This window comes from Elephas maximus, chromosome X, assembly GCF_024166365.1.
Source record: "Elephas maximus indicus isolate mEleMax1 chromosome X, mEleMax1 primary haplotype, whole genome shotgun sequence".
Classification (NCBI taxonomy): Eukaryota; Metazoa; Chordata; class Mammalia; order Proboscidea; family Elephantidae; genus Elephas; species Elephas maximus.
Window position 1 is genome coordinate 153,904,427 of NC_064846.1, and position 22,284 is coordinate 153,926,710.

At 45.4% G+C, this 22,284-nt stretch overlaps 1 protein-coding gene across 3 annotated transcripts in view; it reads right to left on the reverse strand.

Annotated features, from left to right (window-relative positions):
- POLA1 (DNA polymerase alpha 1, catalytic subunit) overlaps positions 1-22,284 on the reverse strand; it is a 349,246-nt gene that overhangs the window by 26,095 nt on the left and 300,867 nt on the right. Inside the window, exon 37 of one of the 3 annotated variants that reach the window (XM_049873140.1) lies at positions 6,503-7,699. The exons of 1 other annotated variant lie outside the window; for it this stretch is intronic. In XM_049873140.1, the coding sequence (XP_049729097.1) occupies positions 7,557-7,699 (143 nt within the window). In that variant the 3' untranslated portion in view covers positions 6,503-7,556. Of the gene's footprint in view, positions 1-6,502; positions 7,700-12,475; positions 12,638-22,284 lie in introns of those variants that run through there. One more of the 3 variants, XM_049873142.1, reaches the window with a different exon arrangement.

The window sequence follows — 22,284 nt, forward strand, 5'->3', positions numbered from 1 at the left end:
TGGACTGTTGAAGTCACCAAACTGTGATTATTGATTCTGTACATACCATTGTTATTAAAAAAAAAAAAAGAACAGAGCTTTGTATATTTGAAATGTTATAACGCAATTGCACTCAGCGTGGTATGGTTAAAGTTTGTCCTTCTGTAGATTCTTACTGTGTTGTAGATACGGTAGGGTTCCTAGACAAATATTTATGTACTCGAGCCCTTTATTTAACTTATTAACTGTAGAGGCTTCTGAAACCTTCCAGATAAAGGCAATGGTACAGTACTTTTGTGTAATGTGTACTTGTTATCACTTTTCCTTGCTATCTAGTGGAGAAGTGTCACGCTCAAAATAAAAAAAAATTATATGTTTAACAAAAGAAGTGTGAATGCTCCACGCAGGCGCTGAGGGAACGGTGGAAGGAGGCCGGGGGCCAGAGGTGCGTTCCGGACAGCCTGGAACCCCTGGGTTTATCTGCTTGGCGTCTTCCTGGCGGAGGCCCCTGGTGTGAATCCGATTCTCAAAAGGGTCCGGGGGGCTTCCTCCAAACGTTCAGGACGCTGCCGAGGTACCTTCCGTGCGCCTCTCGGTTCCCTGGGTCGTGTCGCAGCGGTGGCTGGGCGTCCTGGGCCGAGAAGGTGGGGTGGGTTGGAAGGTGGGTGGGTGGGCGGGTAGGCGTTGTAGACGGTGAAGTCACAGATTTGAAGCTAGCGGGAGTCTTGGCTTGAAGGCGAAGGAAGCTGTTCGTGGAAAGTGCCACGTAGCAAGGAAGTGCGCGGTCCGAGATGACAGGTAAAGGCGAGATCGAGAAGCCGAGGCGCTCGCTTCCGAGGGGGCGGGTTCCACGGTACACTCGTGGGGAGGAGGGAGGGGTGTGTGTGAGAGAGAGAGAGAGAGAGAGAAGAACGTAGGAACAGTGATGGAAAGGCAGTGAGGGGTATCCAAGTGGCAGATCTTAACTCGACAAATGTCATTACATCACTTATCCAGGCATTGGGAAATGTATACATTAAAAAAAATCTAAACAACTCAGGTTTCGCGAGGAGACCCAAACTGGTTCACAACGTGTGCCCCCTCGGCGCACCCTGCTCCGGCGGGAAACGGTCACTTCGCCCTCCCCAGGCCTGCCTGCGCTCCTAGGGTGACCGCTTGGAGGAAGCCCGCCCGCGGGGGCTGGGCCTCGCCAATGCTCCCAGGGTGATGGGAAAGGGAAGAGAAGCTTAATTAGTTTCAATTTGCAGTAATTAGCGCGCCGGACCTTTGGGGAGAGGGGCAAGCGGGGGGGGGGGTGCCGCGGAGTGACTGCCGCGCGGGGCCGAGCGGGTGACAGCCACCCCGCCAAGGCGCTGGCCAGTCGGGCGCCGCTGGGGGCCGGGACGCCTCTGGGACCCGGCCGGGCCTGGAGAAGGCGCGGTCGCCGGTCTCTGCGCAGCCCGGGCTCCAGTGCGCCTGGGTGAGGCAAGGTGCGGGGGTTAGCGGAGGTCAGCGCCGCGCCCGGGGTGGGCAGCCCCGTGGGGCTTGGCTTGCCCACTGGCCCAGAGATGGCGAGCGCCCCCGCCCGCCGGACCCCTCGGGGCGCGTTCCTGCGGGGCTTGCCAGCCGCTGCCCGGATCGTTACCGTCGGGTGGACCACCACCATCCTGGCCTGGCGCTGGACTCGCTAGGGCAGCGCTCGGAAGCAGAGGCCCGGTCTGGGACCTGGGGACCAGGCTGCCAACTACCTTTCCTGGCCCATCCCAGCAAATACTCTTTTCTCTGGGTTTAGCAGGCCTGGTAGGAACCTCCAGTTTCTAGGCCATTCCTCAGGGCCTTTGAGCATCTCCATCCAACCCCCAGTCTCCACAGGGCCTCCTGGGGGGGGGGGGCCAAGGTGGCTTTCCTGGGGCGGGCACGGAGGCTCGGGAGTTTGGAGGGGGAACAGGCGAGTGCAGGAGGGTGAGGGGAAGGACTTTTTTTTTTGGTGGTCAATATCAATTTTCCGTCGATTTTGGCTTTTTGTTTAGGTAGGGCTTTTTTCTTCCAGGCTGCCAGTTGGATGGTATACGAGAAACAGTACCATTCTTCCTGTTAATGAACTCTTTTTTAAGTCATTTTTTCTCATTTGACCCTTCCATGGAGCAGAAGCAAATTGCGTGAAATTACCTCCAAGGATTACATTTATTACTGGCCAATGAGAACCCCTCGCCTTGTTTTACAAACTCTTAATCCCATGTCATTCTGATGCTGCAAACAAGCCTGGTCCTGGGCCTCCTATTCTTTCAACTTTCCCCAGCTGGAGGGACCTCATTCCGCACTTAATATTCCCCGTAAATATCACACGCTAAAGACCCCCTGACTTCCAGCAAGTCCACATTAAACATGTGACATGTCACGCATGACAAACTCTGAGTATCTTTTCAAAGCAGCATTAAAAGCAAAGAAACCAATTTTCTTCTCCTTCCAAACCTCCCCAAGTGCTGAATGATGGGGATTGGAAAGAGCCACTGGAGCGTACTTAGGGGGATTTTATGAGATTTTCCAGAATGATTTAATCTTATTGTGAGCATTATTAATGAATGGCAACCCAATTTGGCCCCAATATCTGGGAACACGGTCACAATGCTGGGAGCGGCTGACCCTCTCCCCCCTCCCCCCCACCAACCTTAAGCAAACCTCTTCCACCGTGGAGGACATGTGCAGCCTGAGGGAGTTCGGGAAAGCCCAGGTCAGGGGCAGAATGCCCCACTGCCTGCTTTCCTAGGGCCTCCCCACGGCATCTTAGGGTGGGGGTACTGGGGAGCTGAATGGGAAGGATAAGGGGAATGAACGGGTAAGTTGGTTTGCTACATTTTCAGACAGGTTAGCCAGGCCATGAAGAGGCCCCCAAATCAAGAAAGGAGCAGTTGGCATATTATGAGACACCCTAAATGTTCCTGTCACCAACTCCCCATGGCCTGAACTGCGGACAGTAGTTAGGGTGGACACCTTGGGTGTGTGGTAAAGAAGGTAGAAAGTGGAGGAATTAGGGAGAGTGGCTTACTGAAGAAGGCAAGGCCTAGGACACCTCAGAACTGGAAACTTAGGCCTGAGCTAAAGTCATCAGCATTGGCCCCAACCAGTTGCCCTGTCTCCTTTTTCTATTACTCTCTTCTCCCCAATTGGGGCAAACATTTATTGTTGTTGTTTTGATTTATAATACAAGGCACATGTAGCTCTCTTTTTGGTCTCATCTTGAGTGCAGAGATCTTAACTAGAATGGAAAAAAGGGGCTGATGTTAGAGGCAAGAAAATTATACGTGGGTTAGCCTGCCTTGCTTTTAGAGAAAAAATGTGTATGTGAGCATGTGCGTATGTGTATACACAAAAATGAGGGTGTCTGAATGAAAGGGGGTCTTAAATGAGGCCTAAAATGGTATTTTGGAACACAGAGTTCCCTGGAGCAAGTACATATTTAACTGACAGTGGCAGCCTGGCTGGGGGGCGGGGAGCAAAAAACCTACTACCTGAAAGGGTCGGGGGAGGCCTGGAAAGCATTTTTCAAAGGAAACAGTCTTGTTGTCCCTGGACGTTATTAACGGTCCAGTTTGAAGTATACATTTTTTCCTTTAAAGAAAAGGGAGTGATTACCAGTTATACATTAAGAAATGTCATTCAGTCATTTTTATTCATTCTCCGGAAATCTTCGTAAAAGCCTGAATCATACTTCTACAAGCAGCAATTTTGTTAATCCAGGGGGTTATTACTCTGGGCCCTTATTAGGTTCTACACCACTGCCAAGCAATCCTATAACCCTCTCAAAAGAAGTTTACCTCTCTGTTATAAAACCAGTAGTGGTATTTATACTGTGCAATAATTAGTGTATTACTTGAATCCACTAACACGTTCATTTTATCTCTGCACAAAACCTCTAGTCTGCTTATAGAAAGCTTGTGCCTCCTTTGGTGCTGTTAAAGTGGTGAAAGAGTGAATTGAAGGCTGGTTGCACTTTCTCCTTTTGCCTCGCCTTAATTCCCATCTCTTTTTGCTCTCATCCAATTAGCACAGTGTATTAAGCGGTTTATCATCTCATAGTCAGCTATTGAGAGAAACAAGGCGAGCACTTTGCAATAGAACCTGCGCTCCTTTGACACCCTCAGGTACTTACATATTCCACTGCGCTATGAATAATAGAGGAAGAATGGAGCGCTAATTCCCTCATCAAAGAATGCCTTGTCTGCTGCTTTGCTCAACAACACCATTCTGATCAAAAGAAAAGCAATAAAGCTTAGCATAACAAAACGAAACCTACTTATTAGCTTAGTGGTTAAATTAATGCAGAGCCGCTGCTATTCAAAACCAAGGTTTGAAAACAGCCTCCAACAACCTGATAATGCTGCCTTCGGGATGAAGGAATTTTAATCTGAAATTTGAGGCTGGCTCAGATGAGTTAATCTATTAAACTGCTATAAGGAAGCTCCACCACAAACCGTTCAATTAAGAAATATTTAGGTGAGCGGCCCAAAAGAGAGGGGGAAAGAAGGCGAGGGAGAGAGAAAGGCGGCTTCAAGATGGGGCTGGGCACATCAAATTCAGGGGCCGGGGGCTTGGCTTGTTTTTCATAAAATCCTGACCCAGATAGGGCAATCTGTTTTGGGAGTTCCCTTACCTTTGCGTCTTCTGCCAAATGGATTTTAAATGCTATTTGAAAAAGTATGTCTGGTCAGGGTGTGTGCTGGAGGTGAGAGGTGGTAAGAAGGGGTGGAGGTGAGGGGCCATGAGTGAGTTCATCCCCTTTCACCATCTTCTCTCAAACTCCAAATCTGTGCTTAGCTGTGCCCCGCCTCCCCCCCACCCCCCGCCATGTTTTAGGCAACTATGGCGAGATTAACACCATCTGTTTTCTGGACAAATTCTTATGGAGCATACTCTTTGCAGGATTTTCAACTTCTGGCCTTCCCTAGCCCTCTTGATACGAAGTAGGAGAGGAGAGCTGAGGGTTAGCCAATTGTGTCCAAGATAAAGATGCGTCAATCCTACTTCCTGAGTTAAACAGAACAGGTGCCCTTTCTGAGGTGCGGGGTTCAGAGAGGAGCCAGTTTCTTTGAGGGTGCCATTTACTGGCCCGGGGAAAGTCTAGGCCAGAGGTTTTAGTCTGGCTCACACACTGCGGAGACTTTTAAAAATCATCTGTCAAGGTTTAGAAATCAAGCTTTATGGACTATCCGGATTCCTGGCTTCTGTGGTTGCACTGGGTTCGGTCCCTCCTGGCATCACTGAGGAGCTGCTGCCACCTTTAGACAGGACCTACCGCTCTCCGGTGTGCTTCATTCATTCACTGTTAGCATCTGGGCTGAAGAGCCAGGCCTGGGAGCCTGTTGAGACACATGGGTGGGCTCTGCCCTCCCCCCTTTCAAAGCAGTGGGCAGCATTTCCACTCCTGGTCTACCCAGCTGGCTGTTTAAGTAACACAGATCAAGGAGTAGAAACCTTTCTCAGAAAAGTCTGTGATGTTCCAATCTTCCAGCAGAGATCCACTGGAATTCTCAATCATGGCTGCAGTTTCAACTTTCTGTAAAGTTCTGGAATCTTTAGGTGCCTCCCAGACAAAGCCTCTTGGCTAACCTGGAGTTGCAGATTTGAATAAGAAAATATCAACGGCTGCATTAGCCCTTTGGGGGGGATTGTACTAAGAAATGTCTGAATATCTTTCTATAGAAATGGTTCTTGCCCTCAAGGTGATTACAATTTAGATACAGAGATGAGCAACAGTTCTGTGAGAAGTTTTTTGAGTCTCCTGGAATATTCTGATATCCAAGTTCAGGATAACTCTCCATTTATATTGAATATAAGCCCAGACACCAAGGAAAACGTGTTTTCTCAGAAAGCCAAGTGGGGCCTTGGGTTCTGGAAGTGCACATCAGACAACTATCTGTATAACCTTACAAAGCAGCGATTTACAACCACCACATCAATCCTCTGAGTCTCCCAAAGCAACTCGGGGTGCTCTACCTTTTGACAGGCCACAGAACCTGAAGTACTGAGGCATTAATTCATTAACAGGCAGGGCCCTAGACCCAAAATATTTCTACTTAGAACCTGAGTGTAAGAGAAAGAAGAGAAAGGAGGAGGGAGAGAGACCTACAGGGGAGAGGGCAAAGGAGAGAGAAGAGAAGGCAAAGACAGCTAAAAGGGAGCTTCATCTCCATTGCTTTAACAAGTATTCCTACACGAAGGTCAGTGCTAGATGACCTTTCTCTCTGGCTGCCTTTTTCCCAGGAGCTATCACTTGGCTCCTCAAAAAGAGACACCCCGGGGCTCTTGGCCTAAACGCTTACACTGCTGTCCAAGTCAGCAAAGCAGGAGAAACCCTGCTTCATCTCGTAAAGGCCCCAAGGCCCGCAGAAATTCTCCACGCTGCTTCCCAGAGCATTAGGAAATACGTGGCACCCAGCATCTGAGGCGGGTTGTAAACCAGGCAGCGATGAGAAACTGGGCTGAGGTGTGGGCAGTACATTACGCCTTGCTGCCGCCTCCAGTCAACTCTTTGTACCTGAGAAGGATTCACTGCAACTGGTTTCCCTTTAGAAAACTTTATTCTTCAGTAAAGCACAGCATACTTTTCTTTCGTAAAAGCACACAGGTAAATATTTAAAAAAATATAGCATGGTTGTACAAGAAGAAATAGATCTTGTTAGTATAACCTTACCAATAAAGGAGAATACTACATTGAAATACATTTTGCTTCTAGCAAAGAGGACGCCACCCTGAAGAAAGAAGAAAAACAGCACCAGGGCCAATTAACTATCCCCTCCCCCATTTTTCTGAATACACCAGAGACACAGTGGTCCTCACCCCAACCTCTCTACATTTTAAGTGAACTGTTAGGATATCAAATTATTTTCAATGTGTTTTCCTATTATATAAACCTGTACCTTAACTTTCTACTTAAAAAAAGAAAAAGGAATGTGAGTATAAAACACCCGTTCAGTGTGTGTGTGAGTTGGACTTTGGAGCAATTCAATAAACAAGTAAGCTGTTTAATCTATTTGGTAAGTACAAGGCCTCTAAGTCTCCCCCTCCACTTAGCCAAGAGCAAGTGGCTGAGGGAGGCATGTGGGTTTATACTGGGCTTAATTGGCGTGTGAAAAGGCAAAATGTTCACGCTCCTACCAGCCTCCACTCACCTCTTTCTGGAAGCATCTCTGCTACATACCCTGGAACCAAGTCTGGGGTCACTGACATTCCAGCTACTCTCAATTAAAGTAGCAATTTCCCTTCCCTCACTGACCTTGTCTCCTAGAAATCCAGTCCACAATATGAAGAAGGTAGTTCTCCATGTGATTGGGAAAAAGCTATGGGGTCGTGTTTCGAAGTGGTATATTGTAAATACGAAGGCTGTTTTGATTTTCCCTGAATTCTTGGAACGTTATATATCTTTGCAACCTCCCTCCTATCATCCCCCCTCCCTAGCTACATCCACACCAATACGAGACTCCATCCCAGAGGAACAGCAGATGTGAGACAAGTGGTGAGGGCTACAGTGGAGGGGCCCAGGAAGCGAGGATGCATCAGCTACCTCCCCACCTCCCGCTTCATTCGCTTCTGGGATTCCCTTAAGACTTCATGGCACAACTAGCGAAGAGTTTGCTGAGGTTCACTTCAGAGTAGCCACTTCGGGATAAAAACTGCTGTGCTGTGTTCTTGAGTTTTCCGTAGTCCTGAAGAACTTTGGGGGTTAAAAACTTCTTCAATTTCTCTAAAAAGAAAGAAAAAGGTTAAAAGTCTAAGAGGAAAATTGAAAGGCAATGAAGTCTTCCTCCAACACCAGAGAAGGGGGTGTGGATTCTGTTTGCGGCTCCCCGTCTCAGAGGTCCTCCACTTCCCCTGGCCTGCCCCTGGGTGGCGGGGCGGGGGGGGGGGACCTGAGACCCCGTGATTCCCCAGTGGAAGCCTTTCTTCCGTCTCCGTCTCCCTGCACTTAGCTGACTGAGCACACCAGGGGACACGGCCACCCTCCATGGATGCAAACTGCAGGTGCACACCCATGTGCAGCCGCCAAGGTGAACGCCCCTCGCAGACATGATTTTCACAGCGCCTTCCAGCATGTACATGCAATTTCATGCAAAGTGTCACTGTGGCAGGGAATAACATGTCTCAAAGGACACAGAGTCCCCTAGTAGCTCCTCCAGGCCAAGGCTCCCCAGATGAGCTGGACCTAGTCAGCTTCTTCTAGTCCCTCCTGTTTGCTCCCCTCCTCAGCTAAACCAAACCTCCTTTGCTGAAGGCAGGGAGGGGCCGGTTGCCACGTATCCATTGGTCAGATTTTGTTTTTTTGCTTCTCGGTCCACATGGTATACCTCCGAACCTAGGGTACACAGCGCCCACTCCTCTCTGCTTCCTGCTCCTTCCACCCGTTCACCTCAGGTCTCCCCATTCTGAGAAGGGCACTACCAGCCTGAGAAACGATCCCTCCTTTCCTTCCCCAGAGCTAGCGACCTCTACACTTTTTTTCTTTTAAAGGAGCAGTAGGGCTGTGACACACAGGTCTGACCTCTTCCAGAAGAAGGTGATCCCTGGGGGAACCAACCCTGCCCAGGACAGTTAAGATGACACAGTTTTTGCTCAAAGCTGCTCGAGAACCCTGTGAGGTAGGTAGGTTTGGAAAGCTCCCCCTTTCTTAAGCCCCCACTTTATGCCTGAGGAAACTGGAAGTTTCAATCACTCACCCGAGGTCACAAAGCTGGTAATGAGAGGTGTAGAAACTCAAAGCTAGGCAGCCTGAACCACAAACCCACCCTGAGGAGCCCCCTCTCTCTACCCTGTGCCACTGCTCCCACACAGACAGGCAGGGAAGCCAGGCAGGAGGCCCCCAGGGATCAGCTGTCCTGAGGTGAGGGCTGGGCAGCTGCGGGCCTGTGCCAAGGTGCCCGGGGGTGGAGTGGGGTAGGATCAGGAAGGAAATACAGGAGAAAGTATAGGGCGGAGGTGCACCATCACAGAAATAAAACCCACACTGAAACAAGAGAGCAACACTGAAGTCCACGAAACCCCCGGAAAATGAAAACAACTCGGTTTTGAGATTTTTGTTCCTTAGCTACACATTCGCATTTGTTCTTTGAAACCTCTTCTAAATTACATCAATTGCCTTTCAAAAAACAACAACAAAAAGTTTTGTAGAGAGGGCTTAAATGCCCAAAGGGGGTGGAAAAAGGCGAGAGGGGAGGGAGGGAGGGAGGGAGAGAGAGAGAGAGAGAAAGGCTCATGGTTAACCGACTAGAGAAAGACAATTTGAAAGTTCTAATTATCTTGAGTCTGGGAACACACAACAATGGCCCCGACCAGTGTCGCTGCGTCCCGGCAGGCCAGAGCCACAGGCCAGCAACCCGGTGCATGTGAATGACACAAATGCATCTGATGACTGGTGAGAGCGCATTTCAAGAGCCGCGGTAAGACAGAGCAGGGGAGGAAGAGAGAGGACACAGCTCCTGATGTGTTTACCTCCTCTGCTGATGGGATATTGACTTTTCCCACCAGGTTGGTTAGAAAGGGGACTATTTACGCTGCCACACAGCAGAGTTAGAATGACAACCAGCGTCATTCGGTGCTCTTCTCTATAAAAGACAACTGTGACTGCCAGCATATCCCATAGCCGGTCAATACAGCCAAAGCACCATTCCACGAAAGTTGCAGATGCAGATAAAAGCACACACTTGCTTCTTCAAGGAGAACTGAATCAATAACCCATGGAAGGTCCTCTAGGAAGCAGCACTGGACCAGCTGTCACAGGCTGCAGGGGTGGGGGGTGAAGGGAGAGAGGAGTCACCCCTTCCTTGTGGTTTTTCTCTCCTTCCTTTAGGCACCTAGGCCACCCACATTAAAGTGTTTCCCATTGAACTGTTACCCTGTTTCCTTTAATACTATACCCGTGACTTTTGAAAACTCAAAGCAAAATACAGGTGTTAAATGGTGGAAACCAGTTCATGCAGCCAGTTCCTTTCCCTGCTCTGGTTTTCGGAGGCAAATGATAAAGATTCCGTCACCACTGGAGCTGCAGAACAGGCACCCAAAGGATACAAGAGCCCCACAGGCCACCAGGCCAGAGGCAGAGTGTATCTTCTGCAGCCACCCCAGCACAGCTCCCAGAGGTGCCACACTGGACATAGCTGCTGCTGTCTCAGCCACCAGCACAAAAGAATCTAGACTTCGTAGACACCAGGGAGGAAATGCCGTGCTCCACACAAGTGCACTAGCCACAGAGACTAATGGGCCGAGGTATCACCCGCCAATCACCCATCTTAACCCACTAGCAAAGTGAATCTACTTTTCCTGGGAATAACAGTTGAAGAACATGTATCTGAAGCTTACTTACTCTGGTCCTTATGGTTACATACTAATTACTAAAAATATTCTATGACAAAAAATGGGGAAAAAAGTTAGCCTAGAAAACAATTATTCACAAACTATTTTATCAGACAACAAAGTGAACCACTAATTAAAAAATTCGGTTTTTAGTGGTTAGAATCTAAAACCTCAAAATTCCATTGGTTCAAATTATTTTCAATACAGGATAAACTAGAGCATCATCCGCAGGCTGAACTTGTCTTAAATATTTTATTTAAAAGTCAACTGATCAAATAAAATGTTAGGACCATTTGAAAAAATTGTGTACGCTCCCATCTAAGAGAACACTCTACATATTTTACTTTATTTCCATGTCGGTAAACCAAAAATGTCCTTGCAGCTTTACTCTTTACATAACACTTTTTGGACTTGGAGAAACACTCTGAACTAGAAACCACGAGGCAAAGACATTTTAACATCGCCTACTGGTTATTTCATTTTAATTAAGGCAGGCTTAGGCACACAGGCAGCAGCCGTCTCTGTTCTGAATGTCTGTTTCATTTATTTCCGTGCAAAGGTATCAAACAACAGTCAGTTATAATTGATTCTGTCAGGTGTTATACAGTCAGTCATAATTGTCTCTGTGTAGAGGTGTGTCAATTTACTATATCTGAATTAAATATTCTGTCAATTATGAAATCAGGTAATAATTTCAGTCAGGTTTTTAATTGCATGGCTTCCCACCATACAGTCAGTTCTCAGCTCTCCCACCTTTTCTAATCCGTAGCCTCCCTCCCTCAATGCAATATCAGCTTTGCGTAATGGGAGGAATGCAGGGAGCTTTGGGGATTTTGCAATAAAACGGCACCTCTCTAAGATTCAGAACCATCCAACCTATACAGAGCTGTTGGATCCTCTGGCCTGGCTGTCTCTCTCCTGAGTATCAATCGATAACCGTGTCTCCGGCTACGAACAGTATCTGCAAGACCTCAAGGGACATCCATATTTCAAAGACAGAGACATTCAGGGCCCCAATTCACATGACAAGGATATAAACATTTCTAAATCAAAATAAGAAATAAAACACATCATCTTAGATTCAGTTCTTATTTAGAAAAACATTCACAAGGCACAGTGCCAGGCACACAGAGCGGGCAATACATTTATCAACTAACCAACACCTAGAGAACCATTGTTGTCCGGTAAATCACATCTCAGATGTTCACATGTTTCTAAGGGCTGAAGAGTCTCTCTGTTAGTCCACTAGCCAGTTCCATTCCTACTTATAATTATCTTTGGTTTTCTTTTTTTGTTGATATCAAAATACAGCCTTCAAAGAGAATAAAATCTCCATGGTTTAGCTCAAGTGCTCTACTAGGCTGATCTGACAAGTATTTAGAAGTGTGATTACAATTCTCACCACCATTGCTTGGTTCATGTTCAACAAACACAGGCTTGCAGCAGCCTGGCGCTGGTGAACAGTGACCCTTCCCACCATAAGCAAATGGAGTTGTGGCAGGGCCCAACTCTGAGGAAGGGCTGGCCACTGGAAGTTTGGGAAAGAGCAGAGGGTGATGGGAGAGGGGAGGAGACAGGGTGAGCCAACAGAAAGAATGCCACGCCTACATGGAAAAATAGAAGGTGAGAGTCGTGCCCCTTACCATGTTTCAGTGGAGAAAGAGTCACCTTGAAAGAGATCAAAAATTTCCTTTCAACTGGATGAAGTGATTCTATCAGGGTTGGGTTTTGCGTGTTTGTGTTTGTCATGTTGAAAGAAAATTGCCCATGCAGCCCCCGTGCTGAGGTTATAAAAAGTACTGTCAACCATACTGGACAGAATTTTTTTTTGGGGGGGGGGAGGATGTGGAGAGGGAAAAAAACCACATTGTGCAGGATCATTAAGCACTGTTGTATAAATAAAGTTAGAAGATCAAACGAAAGAGGGGACTCGGGTTAAATGCTGGAAGACAAGCTTAAATAAAGTTCTAAGAAAAAGCAAGGCAAGCTGTAATTCCAAGAACCTATTACTTCAGACAATTTACTTCAAAAAATAAAATCAGAATGGTAAATGATTACCCAAAAGCAATCATGTCATCATCACTGAGAGATGGAATAAAATAATTTTTTGTGAAGTGGCTGAATGAGAGCAACTTAAAAGCCACGGAGCCTGTCAGAAGCACATTATTTCTTTTTACACCCCGTTTCCCAATTCATCTCAGTGCTGCTGACTAACCTCGGCTCCCAGCAGGTGGAGCATTTAAAATAAATAGCATTTCCTACAAAACGCGCTCCAACTGCCCCATGACAGACGCTTCCAATTCCCGGCCAGCCACTGGATCAGCTTCAGCGGTATCTAACAAGGTGTAAATACAATAACAAGCATGTAATTAAGTGAGCATGATGAAGTTAATGGAGATAATTCATTCCATTTTGGGCTTATGAATATTCTATTAGATGTTATCAGGCAGCTGGAATAGCTGTTAATTTAATCATCATTCAGACCAGCAAAATGTTCTTTGTGCGAGCATAATTGCAGAGAATGAATAATTGATTTGACAATTGTACCAGTGGATTTCAAACAGTTCTGTGCGCTCTGAGAGCAGGAAGGGAGGAGAGCTGGAATACTCAAAGCACTGAAGAGGTGGCAGAGAAGCCAGCCTGTAAATTGAACATTATCAGGACACAGATAAAGGACAATTTTTATTTTATCAATGCAACACAATTACATTACAGTGCGCTAGTAATCATTCTGCCCACACTTTAAAAAGGGAAATAAATTACTCTTCATGGGAAAGGACAAAAAGAAATATCAAAACCATTTAGAATCCATTGATATTGGATATTTAATTTTTTTACATTATATTTTATTATAGGAAATATCAAACTGTGTTGGAAATTGCTGGCACATTTAACTCTGTTACCTGCAATCAGGTACACAGATTGTGTTTTACACGTATCTCTGTATTAGAGCATGTTCTATGAATTACAATGACTTTATTGCAATTTTTTAAAACTACCCTAATGTTTAAAAAGAGACAGTATTGTGGTATACCATAGTATTGTACACCCTAACTATCAGGACTCTGTTCTGGATACAATGAACACCTTGCACAATTTTATTCTCCAAATGGTTCTACACTGCATCTGGGCAGAAAAAGGAGCAACAAAATGTTGACCTTCAGCAACAAGCTGTCTCCAACATGAAATGAAGTTTTATTAAGGATAAATTCTACCAAAGGCCTAGTGTTTGGAGCTACTGTCCCAGTAGAAAACACGTTAGTCTATTACTGCAGTTTACCAAAACCCTTCGTGACGTTCTACGCACAAGCTTGTAATTTAATCAAAACCAATGGAATACATAGCAACTACAGTGGAATTTGATGTGCAAGCTACTCTTTAATACACATGAGGTCATGAGAAAATGGAGATATTCAAAATATCTTAACGTCCAATCAATGTTCTATGACAGACAAGAACAAAGATACTCAGCACAGGTCAGTGGTGCTAAAGGGAGAGAGGGGTGGGTTTTGGGAAACAGTCAACTCCAGTTACCACAGAGATGTTTTCCACCCTATCCATCTAGCGTTTACCACCTAACCCTATCCTCACTGGTTTTTGTAGGGAAAGGGAGGGTGAGAAACATGCCTGCTTGCTTGTTCGTTTTGTAAAGACCCTCAGATTCTAAGTTTACACTTCTCCTATGGACAGCCAGTCCTACAAATTATTTAGGTATGTCCGATTTGAATGACTTCGCAGCTACATATCACAGAAACAACATTTCTGACCGATACCCTTTTTCCTGAAGACCTCAGACTTTTGAAGTCTTGTGTCAGCAACAATAGCCATGAAGTGTACACAGTATCTTCACTGTTCACATACCATTCCTTATCCTGATGTTTAATAATGTCAATCTCTATTTACATGATTTCTAAACCTGGGTACATAAAAGATTTTGGATTAATATGGTGTTTGATGACATGTGACGCCCACAGGATTTGAGGATCATTGACTCTGGATTGCTAACAGGGTGTGGGTGTGCACCTGCCCCAGTACACTCTTGAGAGGGAAAGGCAGACTGGGAAGGAAAGGAAAATGCGTATATATATGAAATACAGTAAGCATAGATCAGGGTTTGGCACGCTTCAGAATCAGAAATTCTGAACTCATTTCCGGGCTTCTACGTCAGCATGTCAAGCCCCTGCTTATTTTTCACTTTAATGAATGCATAAATTGAAGGGTTAGAGTGCCCAGCAGTTTCTGGGGCCAAGTTAATGCTCAACAAATTCAGTCAATGACAAAAATGATGACAAGAGGTAGGAGGTAAAAGCTATGGTCCAGCATAAATGGCTATTTACCACAGGTCGGAGAAGAAAAAGCCCTCAGGGTGGACCAAATATGCATAAGAGGTACCTGAGGGAATGGCTTTCACACTCCTGTATGGGTCACCAGCTAAGCTCTTATCCTCTTGTGGATAAAGGCAAAAGAACATAGGCCTTGCCTTGGCTGCTCCTAATCCTAGGAATCTTTCCTTCTCACTAACCACCTGTTCTCATTGCCCATGCTGCTGTCAGGGACAGTTGTGACCAATGTAAAAGGCTGGAACTATGGCAGGGCCATAGTTGGATGTGAAGATAACAGTCGTGCTATGAACAGGTCCTTTTGGTGGAGGCCTTGCTGTTCTGGGCCACTGCCACTTTCTGAAAAGAGGACAGAAAAGAGGCTGTGCTTTTCTAGACCCTGCCATTAAGGCAAGCTTCTAATAACACTCTTTCCCTTCTACACACTGGGGATGGATACAGCTACAACTATTCCAGGGGCTCTCAGCCCTTCCTGGGTTTCATATTTGTTCATTTATTTACATTCTTTCCTCACTTGTGTATCTTGCACCTATAGATGTTATACCCCAAGATGACGGGTGTCACATTTCTTCACAAAGGAGAAAAGTAAACGCTTTTTGATTAATCCAAACCAAATAGGTATTCTGGCAAAATAATAATGTAGCCAATGGCTATATATTTAGAGTAAACTGATCAGTAAACAAATATTTGTGGATTGCATGCTACACGCAAGGTATTGTACAACAGGTTATGAGAAATGTAAGCATAAGATAGGCACTGCACTTTAAAGGGTTTATTAGTGATCTATTGCTGTGTAACAAATTACTCCATAAATTTGGTACCTGAAAACAATGCTCATTTGTTTTCTCAGTTTCTGTGGTCAGGAATTTGAGTATGGCTTAGCTGGGTGCTTCTGACGCAAGGTTTCTCTACAAGGCTACAATCAAGGTGTCAGCCAGACGGCTGCCTCATCTGAATGCTTGATTGGGGAAGGATCACTTCCAAGTTCACTCATGTGGACTTCTATTCCTCGCAGGTTGTTGGATGGAGGTCTCAGTTTCTCACCGTGTGGGCAACTGGTTCCCTCAGAGTGAGTGAGCAAGAAAGCGAGAGAAAGTGCCCAAGATGGAAGACACAATCTTTTGAAACCAATTTGGGAAGGGAATCCCATCACTTTTGCCACATTCTATTTGTTAGAAGACACTCACACGGTCCAGTTCATACTCCAGGGAAGAGGACTGAGGGACACTGCCCTGGACAATTGGTGGAAATATAGAAAAATAGGAATAAATATATTATTTTCCAACTTGTTGGGATGTGTATTACAAAAAGCTCGCTAACTCACTGTGGAAAGTCTAAGAGGTGGGTGAAAATCCAGGCCTTAAGAAATTTGAGAGAAGGCAGACTTTTAAACGACTACTTAACATCAAACTCATCATCCTGGGAAAATATATGAAGGCAAATTTTTGTACCAGATACATTTTTGGGCTGCACTGGATTCAATGCTTATGTAAAGTGGATGTGGTTTTGGATTTATGACTCATCAGATACATTCAAAATATTAAGCAGACCAGCTGCTTAGAGAACCAGCCATGAACTCTGAAATACCTTCTGCCTTCTTCAGCTCTATGAGCTGATATACCACATTCACTCTGGGATGAGTTCTTCCTTTAAGCCAATGTGATTTTGCCTCTTTGTGTATTCTATTCCAGCATGTATCAGTGACACTCTGTAAGTAATTAAATTCCTCGCCAGTTTCATCAGAATTGACCACAGATCTTGAAACCTTAACTGGTAGATCACCAAGATGGTTGCGGTCCCTCTTTTTCAATTTTTCTTCCCCAGCAAAGACTCGATTGTCCAGGGGAGGTAACAGGGTGGCAGTGCTCCACCCTACTTAGCTATTTTAATATTGGAATCCCTTCTCCACCACAACTAACATCAAGGCTCTAAGGACATGACTGTCATAAGAAACACTTTCTTTGAGAAAAGGCTGGAGGCTCTTGTGAGACTAGGTCGCCACGGTGAAGCAATCGGTAAATATAAACTGGGCTGAATTTAACTTTTCCCTGTAGAATTCAGCAAAAATTTGGGAAGACTCACCTAAAAACCACTGAAGAAGGCTTTCTCTTGAAAGAAATGGTCTCTTTAAACTTCCTCTTTGCAAGAACCACACATTGACCACGCTGGCTGACTCCCAAATGGGGGGCTATTTACTAGAAGCAGTGAACAATCCAGCCTCCCACTTGTTTTTGTAAATGAAGTTTTACTGGAACACAGCCATGCCCATTTGTTTTCATATTGTCTATGGCTGCAACAGAGACAGTCTGGTCTTCAAAGCAAAAAATATGTACTATCTGGCTCCTTACAGGAACCCATGGCTCAGTGGTTAAGCGCTTGGCTGCTAACTGAAAGGTCAGCAGTTCAAACCCACCAGTGGCTCTGTGGGAGAAAGATGTGGCAGTCTGCTTCCGTAGATAACAGTCTCGGAAACTATATGGAGCAGTTTTACTCTGTCCTACAGGGTCACTATGAGTTGGAATTGACTCAACGGCAGTGGGTTTGGTTTGATTTTGGCCCTTTAGAGAGAAAGTTTGCCAACCCCTGTTATAGAGGATGACCTAGTCATCTAGTGATGCTTTAACAAAGTGGATGGCTTTAACGAACAGAAATTTATTTTCTCACAGTCTAGTAGGCTAGAAGTCCAAATTCAGGGCATCAGCTTGGGAGAAGGCTTTCTCTCTGTAGGCTCTGGAGGAAGGTATCTGTCATCAATCTTCCCCTGGACTAGGAGCTTCTCTGTGCAGGAACCCCGGGTCCAAAGGATGCGTTCTGCTCCTGATGCTTCCTTCTTTGTGGTATGAGGTCCCCCACTCTGCTTGCTTCCCTTTCCTTTTATCTCTTGTAAGATAAAAGCTGGTTACAACTGGACTAAACCAGAAGCAAAGAAGTTTCCTGAATAAACTGAACACTTCAAAGGCCAGCGTAGCAGGGGCAGAGGTTTGGGGATCATGGTTTTGGGGGACATCTAAGTCAACTGGCATAATAAAATCTATTAAGAAGACATTCTGCATCCCACTTTGGAGAGTGGTGCCTAGAGTCTTAAACGCTAGCAAGCGGCCATCTAAGATGGATCAATTGCTCTCAACCCACTGGAGCAAAGGAGAATGAAGAACATCAAAGACCCAAGGTAATTATGAGCCCAAGAGACAGAAAAGGGCCACATAAACCAGAGACTACATCAGCCTGAGACCAGAAGACCTAGATGGTGCCCAGCTACAACTGATGACTGCCCTGGGACAGGGAACACAACAGAGAACCCCTGAGGGAGCAGGAGAGCAGTGGGATGCAGACCCCAAATCCTCGTAAAAAGACCAGACTTGATGGTCTGACTGAGGCTGGAAGCACCCGGGTGGTCATGGTCCCCAGACCTTCTGTTGGCCCAAGACAGGAACCATTCCCAAAGCCAACTCTTCAGACAGGGATTGGACTGGACAATGGGATAGAAAATGATACTGGTGAAGAATGCGCTTCCTGGATCAGGTGGATACTTGAGACTATGTTGGCATCTCCTGTCTGGAGGGGAGATGAAAGGGCAGAGGGGGTCAGAAGCTGGCCAACTGGACATGAAAAGAGAGAGTGGAGGGAAGGAGTGTGCTGTCTCATTAGGGGGAGAGCAATTAGGAGTATATAGCAAGGTGTATATAAATTTTTGTATGAGAGACTGACTTGATTTGTAAACTTTCACTTAAAGCACAATAGAAAAATAAAGGTGGTGCAGGCCATACTCTAGGGAAACTCCTTGTACACTGGATCAGCGATGTGACCTCAGTAAGGTTGTTACAACCCCACCCAAATCCTCTTTAACATAAAGTTACAATCACAAAATGGAGGACAACCACATGATACTGGGAATCATGGTCTAATGAAGTTGACACATATCTTTGGGGGATTCAATTCATGACATTCCAACCCCTTGGCCCCCCCCAAAATTCATGTTCTTGCTACATGTAAGACACATTCACCCCACATCACAGCAAAAGCTTAAATCAATTCCACGTTCAAAATCCAAAAAATTCCTCATCATCTGTGAAATCTAGAATACAAGTTATCTACTTCCAAAGTACAATGGCAGAAGAGGCACAAGCCAGACATTTCCATTACAAATGGGAGAAACTGCAGGGAAAGACTGGGTAACAGGCACCAAGCAAGTCAGCAGAACACATTACATTAGCCCTCAAGGCTTGAAAATAATCCTCTATTCTCTGAGACAATTTACACAATGGCCCTGCCCTCCAGACTCTAGGTATTAGCCACACTCTCCAGATTCCAAGTGGAGGCCCCTTAGCCCTGGGCTTTAGCTCCACTTTCCAGGCCCACTGGGACGGTAATTCTGTTCCCCCAGCTTTAGGCACACCATTCTTCTAGTCCATCTGAGTGGCAACTCCACCCTTAGGAACACCAGAGGCCATGGCTCCACCCTTTGAAACCCCAGAGGTCGAGGTCATACCTTTTGAGATTGAGGCAGCTCTGCTTCCTGTGTCCCTTGTCTCTTCAGCTTCTGATTCCTGGTTCCTTGGCCTCTCGGCCCTCAGGCCTCATGCCCACATCTGCCCTGCTGGGGCAAGAGTTCCAAAGCTCTGTAGCTCCACTGATATGTGCCCGGAGGCACCCCACTCTAACAGGAAGCCTCCTGCACACAGGCACTCAGCTCTCTCGCTCCGTGGGTTTGCTCCAGCACTGTCTGGCACTGGTCTGGTCTCCTGGTTCTGCTGCTGCCAGTTCACTGCTGCTGCTGCTCCTCTGCTGCTGTCTCTCACCATCTGTGCCTTCTCCAGTGTTAACAGTTCTCCTCGCTTCCTTCTGAGTCCTCTATCCATTCACAGTTTCAAAACTGCTTCCACATTTCAGGTATCTGTTATAGCAGCACCCCACTCCTGGCACCAAATTCTGTCTTGGTTATCTAGTGCTGCTATAACAGAAATGCCACAAGTGGATGGCTTTAACATAGCGAAATTTATTTTCTCACAGTCTAGTAGGCTAGAAGTCCAAATTCAGGGCGTTAGCTCCAGGGGAAGGCTTCTTCTCTTTGTCAGCTCTGGACGAAGGTCCTTGTCATCAGTCTTCCCCTGGACTAGGAGCTTCTTCTTGCAGGAACCCCAGGTCCAAAGGACAGGTGCTGCTCCCCTCCCAGCACTGCTTTCTTGGTAGTATGAGGCGTCCCACTCTCTGCTGGCTTCCCTTTCCTCTTATCTCTTGTAAGATAAAAGGTGGTGCAGGCCACACTCCAGGGAAACTCCCTTTACATTGGATCAGGGATGTGACCTTAGTAAGGGGTGTTCCGATCCCACCCTAATCCTCATTAACATAAGATCACAATCACAAAACGGAGGACAACCACAAGATACTGGGAATCATGGCCTAATTTGACACATATTTTTGGGGGACACAATTCAATCCATGACAGAAGGTTAAAAAGATACACACCCTATTATTATTTCATCCAAAGAATAATCCCATAATTTAAACAGCAGAGACACTTTACCCATGAGGAACCCGGCCCAGAGACTTTTCTCAAGGCCATACATCTAGTTCATGCCCTATCCTCTAAGGTCTCCCCAGCCTGCATGACTTACCTAAAAACATGCACAAATTCTCTTCAGTACTCTTACATAAGACTTCCCATCTTTTGCCCAGCCAACTGCAAGTCTTCAGAATTTTAGCTAATGTTGGCGAAGGATGCTATAGTGAGCATGCTATTTTTTTTTGCTGTGTAAAATGTTGATGCTACGGCATGTAAGACAAAATGTCCCACTTTATGCGGATTTAAATTTGCTCTAGTAAAAATCTGTATCCTTATTTGTTTGTTCTTTTGCTCTTCTTAGATGAAGGTCAAATGATAGTGGAGATGAGAAGATGGAAGGAACACATTAGAGAACATCCTCTTGCACATTCCAGGTTCTTCTCAAGTAAGTTAAAGAAAATCTTTTATCTGCTACTTAAAATAAGGCTTCTACCAAGTTATTCTTTAAGAGAACCTGTTAGTAGCTAGAGAAACTTGCCATCTCCATTTTTGTATGTTTAGTATACACATTTTTAGTTGCCAAGAAAGAATCCCCACACTGCTCTGCATTTTTACTATCAGATTCCTCAATGTGTACTTTTTAATGCTTAGTCCAAAGCTAATTACAAAACGGGTCTTATTGATTTGCAAATTGTTGCTATCCATTTAAAGCTATGTCACATTTCCAACTCAATGATTAAAAGGGAACGTGGTGTGTCTCTTACTCTGTACAGTTCTTGATTAAGTCACTGAATTCTCTGAAGCCTATGACCTTGTTAAGCAGCTCTAGGTCCTCATTTCGCAGATGGAAACAGGGAGTTCTGGGGGAGGCAGGTAGGAGAAGACAGGACAGAATGACTAAACCACAATTCCACAGAAAAGGCAAATGATGCCGAGGGAGGTCTAACTGCTAGCATGTATGCATCCCATCACGTAGGGCAGTCTCCTTCCCATATTAAGACAGGACTACTCACACTGGAGAGCGTGAAATAGATTGATCTAGATGGCAGTAGTGAATGGGATGGTTATGAGTACTGACTTCATCATTATCAGAGTCTTTTCTCAAATGCTTTAAGAAAAATTAAAATGCTCAAACTAGAAACTGAAGGGAAATATGGATCTGAAATATGCTTGACTATTTTTTATAAGCCCAGAAAATCAATATATCTGGGAAAGAACTCTGGACTAATACAGGGCTGAGAACTTGTAGATTCTTACTAAATACTGACTGGGGGCAGGCATTAATCTATCCTCATCTCTAATACCAAATGACCATATCCCTCACTGGGCAAATAATCTGTGCTTTGGCTTCTCTACTTGTTCACTCAACAAGTATTTATTGAGTACCAACTGGGTGTCATGTACAATTTGGGATGATGTGGGGGTGAGAAGGAAGGACCCCAAAAATAAATTAGTATCATTGTTAGACTTCAGTCATGCAGTCTGGCATTCTAGATAGAGAGAAAAACATATGAATAAGTAGATACACAGCAATAGGAGGCACCTGTAGGAAAGGCATGAGTTATTCATCAATTCAACCAATATTTATTGAAGGCCTACTATGTGGCAGATACTGTTCTAAGCCCTGGGGATACAGGGATGAACAAAACAGACAGAAATTCCTGCCTTTCTGATGTTTAGAAGCTGATGACACTGGAGTTATGATTAACTTAGAAAAACCCATTAGAGACAGTGTAAAGATGAATGAAAATAAACTCATTAGAAGAAAGGCAGTCCAGAAATCGGAGCTGCTTTTATTATTACTTCAATCCATCTAATAGATCGCAACTCAATTATTTCGAGCAGAGATTATAGGTTATTCATGTAATTTTTAAAAGCTAAATAAATTCTGAGGAAACAAGGCAGGCTTGAAGTATAGTGTTGCTGCCACCCTCAAAATAGCCCATCTATTGGCCTTGAATTTAAAAATATGGCTCACTTCAAATCCATCGAATACAACATCTACAGCTGCCATCTGTCCTATAGTGGTAGTAGGAGTCCCTTTCATTCACAAGCAAAGCCGGTGGGGGGGTGGGGGGAGGGACTTGAGATGGAGAGAGGATAAGTTCCATTTGTGCTATTAAAAAAAAAAAGTAGAAC